This window comes from Phaseolus vulgaris, chromosome 6, assembly GCF_051622355.1.
Source record: "Phaseolus vulgaris cultivar YP4 chromosome 6, ASM5162235v1, whole genome shotgun sequence".
In the NCBI taxonomy this organism is placed as follows: domain Eukaryota; kingdom Viridiplantae; phylum Streptophyta; class Magnoliopsida; order Fabales; family Fabaceae; genus Phaseolus; species Phaseolus vulgaris.
Genome location: NC_143503.1, coordinates 22,983,865 through 22,995,263, shown reverse-complemented (window position 1 = coordinate 22,995,263; position 11,399 = coordinate 22,983,865). Strand labels below are relative to the sequence as shown.

Genomic DNA, 11,399 nt, shown 5'->3' with positions numbered 1-11,399 from the left:
ATTTATGAATTAATAAAAATGTTATTTATACTAATATTTTTGTAATATTATTAATATAATTTTTTTATATTTTTATTAATATTATTAATAGTATTAATATTATTTATGAATACATATAATTTATCTACATATCAATATACGTAAATAAAATTAATAATAATGTTTATTATTATAATTTTGATAATATTAATAGTAATATTAATAATAATAATGATAAAGATAATGACATTAATAATAAAAATAAACTTCATATTTATTAATATTATAGGATTTAATATTATTAATATTACTTATATTACTTATAGATATAAATCCATATATAAATTTATCCACGTATTTACATCACTAATAAATATATTTTTAACGCTAAACTCTAAATCTATATCCATAAATAATATTAATAATATTATTATTTATTATTATTTTTATTAATATTAATATTAATTTTATTATTATTAATATTGTTAAAAGTGTTATTAATATTATTAATGTTATAAATATTATGATTATGTCATTAGTATAGTTAAAACTATTATGTTCTTTATTAACATGACTATTAACGTTATTAACATTATTATTAAAATTATTAATATTATTAATAACATTATTAATTATATTAAAATTATTATATTAATATTTTTATTAATGTTATATATTAATATATATTATCAATGTTATTAATATTTTTAGTACTGTTATTAATATTATCAATATTATTATTAGTATTATTAATATTATTATAATTAGAATTATTATTTCTATTAATATTATTATTATCAAAATTATTTATATTATTATTATTATCAATATTATTATTATTATTGTTATTAATGTTAATATTATTATTAACATTACAATAAAATTACGAAATAGAAACTGATTTTAGAGACAAAAAACAATTAGTTACTATAATGACTAAATTAGATACCATTTTAGAGACTAAAAATATTTTTGGTTTCTAAATTATTTTCTATTATTGTTAAATAATTTCTAAAATGATATCTATTCTAAATTTGGTAGCAATTTAAAAATTATTTAACAATAATAGAAACTAATTTAGAAATTAAAAGTTTTTTTAATTTTTAAAATGATCTCTAATTTAGTCACTGTAACAATTAATTATTTTTAATGTTAAAACTTGATTTCTATTTTATGATTTTCTTTCTAATGTTATAATGTTATTATTAATAATATTGTTATTAATATTATTCTTAATGTTATTATTATTCTTAACACTATTAATATTATTAAAATTATTATTATTCCCATTATTATTAAAATTATTATTATTAAGAATGTTATTAATATTATTAGTATTGTTATTATTATTTTCATTATTAATATTATTATTAATATTGTTATTATTATTGACGTTATTAAAATTATTATTATTATTATTATTATTAATAATATTATTTTTTAATATGAATACTATTTTAGTTTTAATAATAATATTATTATTATTACTTTGATATTAATAGTAATACTACTAATATTATTAATAATAATAATATTAATATATATTGTTAGTAATAATATTAAGAATAATAGTTTTAATAGTTATATTTGTGTTAATAATAATAATTAGTAATATTAATAGTACTAATACTATTATTAGTAGTAGTAATTTTAATTATATTAATAATAATAATATTCTATAACAATATAAAAAGGGGTTTTTTTACACATTTTTTTCCAATTTTATCTTTTATAATATTAAAATATATCAAATTTAACAACTACTTATTTAAAATTTATAAAAAATTGAATTAAAGAAAATAAAGAATCCAATTTCTTATAATTTTACCCTTTAAATAACTATTTTTTAAAAATTAAAATAATTCTTCTGAATTAAAAATCAGCTACACAATAAAAAATTATTAACAATAAAATTTTAAAAATATTTGTGTTTATGATAATGCTTAATAAAAATCTTTTTATAATTTAATAATATACTTTTATTTCAATAATTATTATAATAATAATGTTTTATCAAAAGAAAAGAATGTAACTATTCATCTTTAAAAAAAATAATTAAATAACTTTTTCTTTTAGCAATAATAACGATTACATATATATAACTTATCCTTTAAAAAATAATATACTCCATTGTCATTATTCTTATAGTTTAATAAATAAAATTATTATTAAAAAATTTACTTTTAATAAATTGTAGATAAATTTAAATAGACACATGAACATTAATTATTTTCTCCTGGTTAATTAAAAAAATTATCCTAATTAATAAAAATAATTTAGATTATTAAACTTTAAATTAATGTTTTATTTATATATATATATATATATATATTAGAATTTGTAATAACATTTATAAATTTACATTATATATTAATTCAATAAAATTTTAATATTATAAATTTAGAATGCAATATATATAACAAAAAGAACGTAACAATTTTTGTTAAATGCGCCTATATTTTCGTAATAATAATAAAAAAAATAAAAAAAATTATAATATGATCATAAATTTATCTTGCAGAGATGTATGTTTAATAAAAATATTTTTATAATTTAATAATATACTTTTATTTCAATAATTATAATAATAATAATAATAATGGTTTATCAAAAGAAAATAATGTAACTATTCATCTTTTAAAAAAATAATTAAATAACTTTTTCTTTTAGCAATAATAACGATTACATATATATAACTTATCCTTTAAAAAAATAATATACTCCATTGTCATTATTCTTATAATTTAATAAATAAATTTATTTATAAAAAAATTACTTTTAATAAATTGTAGATAAATTTAAATAGACACATGAACATTAATTATTTTCTCCTAATTAATAAAAAGAATTTATTGTTACAAAAAGATTATTAAACTTTAAATTAATGTTATATATATATATATATTAAAACTTGTAATAACGTTTATAAATTTACATTATATATTAATTCAATAAAATTCTAATATTATAAATTTATAATGTAATATATATAACAAAAAGAACGTAACAATTTTTTTTAAATGTGTCTGTGTTTTTGTTAATAATAATAATAATAATAACAAACAAAAATAATTATAATATGATCATAAATTTATCTCATATGACACTCAAAGATGCTATGTTTATTGGTGAGATATGGATTTGATAGTGTACTTACAAAAAGCTAGAAAGGTTTCAATCTTCTCTTAAGTTATTCTCCTTGGCGATCTTGATTGATGATGTCGTGTGATCTTTGATCTTTGGTTGGTGTGGGTGATGTACATGCAAAAGGTAATGTCCAAGTCAATGTTAAGGTAGGTGTGTATAATAAATATGATTTAATGCGTACATTTTTCTTAGTTGGTAAACCTATTTATAGAATTGTGATGGGTATCTGAAACTAGACCGAGATTAAGGTAGGTTACCAGATTATCCTTTGGATTTTAGATAAAATGATGTACCATAACTACGTAATCATGTTATGTTAAGGGGTCTTTGTGAGATATATAGAGACTATATCGATCATGTCATTTGAGAGATATTCGGTCTTATAATAAAAATTGTTAAGATGAATAATAATAATAATAGTTACCTACACAATTTTGAAAATATTATGAAGTTTTTTATGTTATTAGATGATATGATGTAAAATGTGTTCTTTTGTGTTTATGTTAGACCTTAGACACTCATAAAAAGAATTAAAAATATTTGAAAGTCCACTAGTTTGCACTAGTTCTCGTCCTTCCCCATTAATATTTTCTCCATTGGTTCCCTTCTTCGGTTATCCTTCCTTTTATAAACTTATAGGTATATTTTATTTAATGAAGAAATTTAATAAAATTATTGTAGTTTATTTACTCCAAGATCAATGATTTTTTTTAATGCATATGCTTCAAAATATTTTTTTTGATTTGCTTATGATTTGTGTAATAGAAAAAGAGGATTCATTTGATTATGATACATGATGAAAGTCACCATTAATTCGTAACCAAAAATAATATATTTACTTTTATAATAATCAATGTTAACATAAGTAAAATATTCTAATTTTCTTTAATATATAGACCTCATTGTCTTACATTAATATCATGCAAATAAGACAACCATGATTAGTTTATCTTTTTCAATATAAATAGGAGCTAAATTTAGTTAAATTTTATTTAAATACTTGTATTTTCTTTTTTTCTATCTGTAATATTAGGTAGTTCACCAAAAAAATCATTAAATAGAAATCAATTTTAAAGACAAAAAATAATTAGTTGTTATATTGACTAGATTAAAGACCATTTTAGAGACTAAAAAAAATTGGTTTCTAAATTAGTTTCTATTATTGTTAAATAGTTTCTAAATTGATATCTAATTAATTTTTTTTACTCAAGTTCGTTGAGATAACATCGATGACTATTAGGTGTATAGAAACAAGCTCATGGTATAAGAGGAACGAATTTCCCCTAATTGAGGGTTAAGGGAACTTTTTGTTTCCACAAATGACATGAATGTTTCGAACTCAAGTCTATTAAAATAACATCAATGTTAGAGCACTTAACCAAATAAGATAATTACAAAATAAACAAATAAATAAGATTAAATAGGACACCTCACTTATCAAATATAATTATAAATAAATAAATAAGTAGATAAAATGACAAAAATATATATTTTCTTTACCTTACTAATTGTAGTATCACACCATGATTAATACTAGTAAAATTTATTTTTCTTCTTATTCTCTTAGTTTATCTCTCTTTGTCTTTTGTTTTTCATCGTAGTTTCGTTCACTCCTTACATATTTTGTAGGTTGATGAATATTCTTTATTATTTTTTTAATTTTGCCATTATTGAAAATGAAGAGATAATTTATCTCTTAAGATTGCAGGATTATTTTTTCTAGTTTTTAATATTTTATGTTAATTATATAATATATAAAAAATCAAAATAACAAATTATTTAAATTGTCGTAAAATCAATTTTCAATTAACTTTCTCAAACTTATTTTTACTTCAATAAACTAGTTAATAAATAATTTACTTTTTCAAGCACACCTTAGTTTGAAAGTTTGAACAAACTTTCTATATAAGTAATATAAGATAAGTAAATGGGAATTCAGAGAGCTTACATCTACTAGAGTCTCAAATTTTATTTTCCAATATTTCTCACAACAATAAATCTCACATCAAATGAGTCATCACCTAACAAGTTTGCAACCCTGATAATGGAGACATGAATGATCAAAGCAGTACATAATTTGTGAGTGATTTTAGACATTCTCAGATTTTATTAAGGAACTTGTCTTTATCTTTTCAACCATCTTCTCTTTGATGAGCCTCCTCATTATTTTTCCAGAGGGTGACTTTGGTATGGTTTCCACAAAGTGTACCACTCTCACTTTCTTGTAATGTGCAGCATTGTTGGCAACATAGTTCATGATGTCCTCCTCACTTTCCTTTGCACCAGGGCTCAAAACTACACTTGCAGCAGGAATTTCCCCTGCCTCTTCATCTGGTAATCTAAACAACCATTATAGAAAAAAGCATAACATTGCAATGACTTTCTTGAAAACTAGAATTCCAATAGAAGTGTAAGATTAACAATGTTAACTATATTGACAATCTTGCACCGAGGAAAATAATTTTTTGCTAAAACATAGATGCCACTTGAAGAAAAGTAGAACAAATCACAAGCTGGTGCATTTATACTATGCAGTCGTAAAAGGAACATTTTTTTATTAACAAAGACTATGTTAGTTACTTACGGCACTACAGCTGCATCTTCAACTGATGAATGACTCAGCAAAATGGCCTCTAACTCTGCAGGAGCAACCTGCATGCATCCAAAATGACTTACTTTACTATTTTTGGCATCTATAATGGGAATTTGATACCTTAACCTTCACCAATTTGTGCTCTCTAATATTCATACTTTCATGGCAAAATAATTGTAGTACACATTTTGAAATATGATATCTTATAGTATAGACTCGTCTGATTTAAAAAACAAACGTGAATGAGAGTTGGAAAGTCTCATATTTTGTAAGGTTTTTTCATTTAGAGTGCCTAAAAATTCTTTTTTTTTACCTGTTGTAAGCATGTGAAATATCAAGAACTTACTTGGAAGCCTTTGTATTTAATCAACTCCTTGATACGATCAATGATAAAGACATTTTCTTCATCATCTATGAATCCTATGTCACCTGTGTGAAGCCATCCATTTTTGTCAATGGTTTGGGCAGTCTCATCCACCTGTTTATAGTAACCTAATGAAAAAGACACATAGTTTATATTCATTCACAGTCTAATTTATCATCATAACCTTATAACTGGTTTTTTTGGGGTAGATTATTTCTCCATTCTTACCTTGCATCACACATTGGCTTCTCACACAAAGTTCCCCAGGTGTGTTCCTAGGAAGGGATCGACCAGTGTCAGGATCAACAAACTTGACTTCCAAATTTGGGAGGACGAATCCCACTGAATTTTTATGAAGACTTCCCAATCCTTTTTGTGCAAGAGTGAGTGTGATGCAGCTGTGCTCAGTAAGTCCATATGCCTACCAAAGAAAACTAGCACTTCAGGAAGATAGACACATCATACTAGATATGCATAACATTATTGTCACACAACACAATTTACATAATTAAAAGAAAACAAACTTGAATGAGGTTTTGGTCCTTAAAAGATATCACAATCTATTCACTCATTATCTCTTTTAATTTCTTTCTAAATGAGTTGTTGTCCACAACATTTGTTACTACCAAATGATGTTTGGTTCGTATATAAACATCACAAGTTTTTCATTTAGAATCCCTTTGGAGAGGAAAAGACCAAATGAAAAAATCTTATGAGAAACTTACCATATTTGAAGTAGATGGCAAATGTAAAAATTAATTCATGGCAGAAAATAACATGTTGAAGAAATTATTGTAGGATTTGGTATCTCCATCAGTTTATAGTCTTCACTAATCTTAACACAGCAGATAATTGGTTTTCTTAATTTATGAGAAAGAGTCAATGGAACTCAACTATATGTCAGGTGAAAAATAATTAGAACTATAGACATGAAATAATTTAGTCAAAGAATATTGTACAAGGGAATTGCTTGATGAATGGTGTACCAACCTCTTGGACAGAAACGCCAGGGAACTTATGTTCAAAAGCATTAAGAAGTTCTGGTGCAAGTGGTGCTGCTGCAGTCATAATGGCCTGGAGTTTTAGCTTGCTGAGGTCAAATTCATCTACTATGGGATTTTTCACCAAACTGAGAATGATAGGGGGCACAATGGGTGCAAATGTGACCTCATGTGTGATTAAGGCATTGAGAAACTTTTTCAACTCAAACCTTCCCATAACCACAACCTTCCCTTTGCTCCTAAGAGTGGCACAGCATATTCCAGTGATGCCATAAATGTGAAAGAAGGGAATCAAGCCTAGTGTGGTGACAAGGCCCTCCATTTCCTTAGTCACAGTGAAGAGTGTAGAGCAGAGATTAGCCACTAGATTTCTATGAGTGAGCATCACACCCTTTGACATTCCTGTGGTGCCTGATGAGAATGGCATGGCACAAAGATCATTCTGATGAATAGGCTCCTTGGCAAAATCATCACCTGCCCTATCTGCTGCTTCCAGCAACTTATTCCAATTCATGCCACCTTCAACAACTTCATCTCCTAGCACAATAACAGGTAGCTCTAGACCCTTCACCTGTGTTTATATCAACTCAGAAACTACGCTTTAAGACTCTGATTTTTCTATGTATAACCTTCAAATTTCACTCTATCAACTAATTACACACTAATGACTTTTTATAAAGTAATTCTTTTTATCTAACCCTTACATTATACTTATTCATGTTAGTTTTTATTAAAATTAAATAACAATAACAAGAATAAGGTAATCAAATATTTCATATTGTATTTTGAAATATATATATATATATATATATATATATATATAATACATTATTTTGTTTAATATAAATAAGACATGAACCAATTTTTAGATTAGATGACAGTGAAAAAAATGTCACTTTACTCATTGGTTAAAGTTTATTTTCTATGCATTTTTTAATTATGATTGAATCAAATATAACATAGTGTCATGAGTATTAAACACTAAACAGATGAAAAAGAATAAAGCAGTTACCTTTTCATAGTTTGAGCTATTGGTGACAATTAATTTGGCATCAGCAGACTCTGCCTGTTTCTTAATTTCTGAGACATGAGAACTTGGATTTGCCCCTGAGAACACCCCACCAGCAGCCATTATCCCCAAAGCAACAATGGCATACTCCACCACATTTGGAAGTACCACAATCACAACATGCCCTTTCCTCAAACCAAGAGATCTTAAGGCCTTTGAAAACCTGTCTACATCCCTCACCACCTCTCTATAACTCACCCCTTTTCCAGTTACAGCATCCACAAATGCAACCTTCTCACCATACAATTCAGCATTTTGGAGCACATATTCTGGCAAAGTCACATTGTCAGGGATAGGGACAGGTGAGTATTGGCTACGAAAGACATGTTCCTCCACACCTGACAAACTTTCCACGTAGGTTCCCATGTTTGTGTTGTGTGTGGATAAGCAATTCACAAGATGTTGCATGTACTCCTCTCAAATGGGGTTGAGAATGTGAGATTATTATAAGCACATTTGTGGTCATACTCTTTTCATGGTGAGTGAGGTTAGATGAGTTGCAAGTGAAATGGCATTGCCAATTTGCCATGCGTGGGGGCTCTTTATGTTGGTAATTTGTTGAATCATGTCATTGACAAAGCCCAACTACAATGCTCCTACAATCACTGTTAGGCCATCTTCATCCAAGGAATCAATACTAAATAAGGAAGTCAATCTTCATGTTTTACTTCATTAGTAAAAAAATATGGTTTGTATAAAATATCTTGTAAATTTAAATATTTTCAATTAAATTTTTATGAAAAAAATCACTTGATTAAATATTTTTTATTTATTTAATTTTATTTCAATGTTTAATTTTGTCCCTCTTCTAACTTGTTCTTAAAAAAGAAAAAAAGTACGAGTAAGTTGACAAGTTGAGTAGATTGAAAACAGAAAGAACAAGTTTGATAAACGAGTTAGAGACAAGAATATAAGAGCAATTGTATCATTTTTCTGATCAGGATTCTAGACGAAAATAAAAAATACTTTTAAAATTATAATTATAATTATACAGTTGCATTTACTTTAGAATGAAGAACTTATCTAAATGGATTTTCTAGATAAAAAAGGATCTTTAAATTTTAAAAATCCACAAATTTATATGATTTTTTTTAAAAGAGTCCAGTCCAATTTTGATGTATATATAATAAAGTTTCCAAAACTTTTAAGAAGATGGTGTAGCTATTAATTTATTACCTCTGAAGTTTCTAGTTTCAATTTTAAAACCTGAATATTTATCACAATTGATTGGTCTTCTTGCTTGATTTAGGAGTTCGTTTGTAATTCGTAAACAAACAATGCTAATTTAGAATATTTCAAATGATGCTAATTTAGTGGTCCAAAAAACCCTTTTCAAATTGAACAAAAAAGTTAATATAAATTCATTAACCAATTACAGAATAATGAAATAACAAAGAACTACAAAAATTGATCGAGTAACAATAAATGGTTAATAAAAAATTGGAACACAAAGAATACTCATATTTCCATGCTTTAGACAATAGTCAAAGCCACCCAAAGTGCCACACCACCCAAAATCACTGAAGCAGCATTTGAACTTGAGCCCGATTCATCACCAACCGAGCCCTGTGAACTTTCTGGAGAAGAACTCGCCGGAGCAGTCCCCGGAGAGACGCTGCTGGATGGCAGCGTGACAGGTGAACCTGCCGGTGGGGCAGAACTTGAAGGAATCCCAGCAGGAGACTCCGGCGTTGGTGCCTCTGCCACCGGAGATGGAGCCGGCGGCGAAGAGACGTTTGTGGCTGGGCTGGGAGCCTGAGAAACTGAAGATGGTGGCTGAGTGGCTGGAGCCTCCGCCGGCGGCGGGGAACGGGAAGACCCAGATGGAGAAACCGCCGGGGATTGTGAAGGAGGTGATAAAGTTGGAGACTTTGCAGGAGATGCTTGATGGGGTGCAGGAGAGTGCGCCGGAGGAGTGGCAGAAGAGGGTGGTTTGGCCGGCGCCGGCGAGGGTGTTGACTTGGGTGAAGGGGCGGGAGCGTTGTCTGCGTGAACCGAACACAAAAATGTGAAGAACAATGCCAACATAACTTGTGAAAGTAACCTAATCACCATGATGTTTGACGACAATTCGGAGTGGTACGAGGAAGTGGAAGTTTACAACAACAACAACAACGTTGAAAAGTGTTTGTATGGTGATAAACTGAAAATGTGGAACTGTGTTGGATGAAGGTGTATTTGGGGAATATATAAAGGATGGTGGTGAGACCAAGATTTGACCGTTGGGAGATGGTGGATAGGGTTTAGCCAGTAAAATAGCCGTTGGTGGGATGACTCGTTTGGTTAGATTCTCACACTGATCCAGATAATAAAACAAACAAAACTGAAAAGTTTGAAGAAACAATTGTTTACCATTTTTTAATAATATTTGTGATGGTGTTATATTACTTGGGTTGGTTTCTAAAAAAGTGCTTTAGATAAGCACTTCTTGGAATTAGGGTTTTGTATGTTGTTATTTGTTTTGGGAAGTGTAGGTGAATTGGAGAATGAAAACAAGTTAAGGCTATTGCTTAAGTAAACAGTCACATAAAAAAACAAAAGTCTAGTTATTTTATCAAATAAGTAATCTTTAAAAAGATCAACCTCGCCTATAATTTTACATTGTCCTGAATTTCTTTTGCTTACCCTCCTCACCTTGACGAGTCTGGGCTTAACATTTTTAGTGCATAAAAAAATTATTAAGATAAATTAATTTTAATATAATTAGTTAATGAAACACTTTTTTTTTTATAAAAACTCTTATATTTGACATCACTATGAAACTTACATTTTAACTAACTTGACACCTCAAGTAACAACAATCATCTGACATGGAAAAAAATATTATTAAAAAAAAGAAAATACAAGAAAATATGAAGGACTAGACCAAAACTTATATATTAACAAAAATGGTACATCGGTTATACCTATTAATAAAGAACTCTAAGAAAAGACTAAAAGAAAACCTATTATACCAATGAAAATACTCTCTATGAATAAAGCTTATTAAGGTTTTGTTTGGATTGAGGAGTGGAAAGTCGAGGGTGTGGGAGAGTGAGAGTGTGAGAAGAAAGTGTGAAAAAAGTTAGTGTGTTTGGATTAGGGTATGTTAGAGCGGATGTGTGAAGAAAGTTTATTCAGATACGTGAGTGATGTGATGGTTATAAGAGTATTTTAAATTATTTTGAATAGTGTAAATTGTAATATAAAAAAGAATAAATAATTATTAATTTTGTGCATATTTTAGTTAATTAAAATAATTTTAAG

At 26.9% G+C, this 11,399-nt stretch overlaps 2 protein-coding genes across 2 annotated transcripts; both read right to left on the bottom strand.

Moving 5' to 3' along the window:
• Positions 1-5,070: 5,070 nt before the first annotated feature.
• On the bottom strand, positions 5,071-8,564 carry ACOS5 (acyl-CoA synthetase 5). The gene is made up of 6 exons (XM_068641453.2): positions 8,097-8,564; positions 7,074-7,655; positions 6,312-6,504; positions 6,066-6,211; positions 5,711-5,778; positions 5,071-5,465 (listed from the first exon to the last, which is right to left on the bottom strand). The coding sequence occupies exons 1-6, from the start codon at positions 8,559-8,561 to the stop codon at positions 5,216-5,218; spliced, it is 1,704 nt and encodes a 567-aa protein (XP_068497554.1). The 5' UTR covers positions 8,562-8,564; the 3' UTR covers positions 5,071-5,215.
• A 926-nt stretch (positions 8,565-9,490) lies between these two features.
• LOC137831358 (uncharacterized) lies at positions 9,491-10,322 on the bottom strand. Its single transcript, XM_068638999.2, has one exon. It carries the CDS (start codon positions 10,206-10,208, stop codon positions 9,627-9,629), a length of 582 nt encoding a protein of 193 aa, XP_068495100.1. The 5' UTR covers positions 10,209-10,322; the 3' UTR covers positions 9,491-9,626.
• Between the last annotated feature and the right edge of the window lie 1,077 nt (positions 10,323-11,399).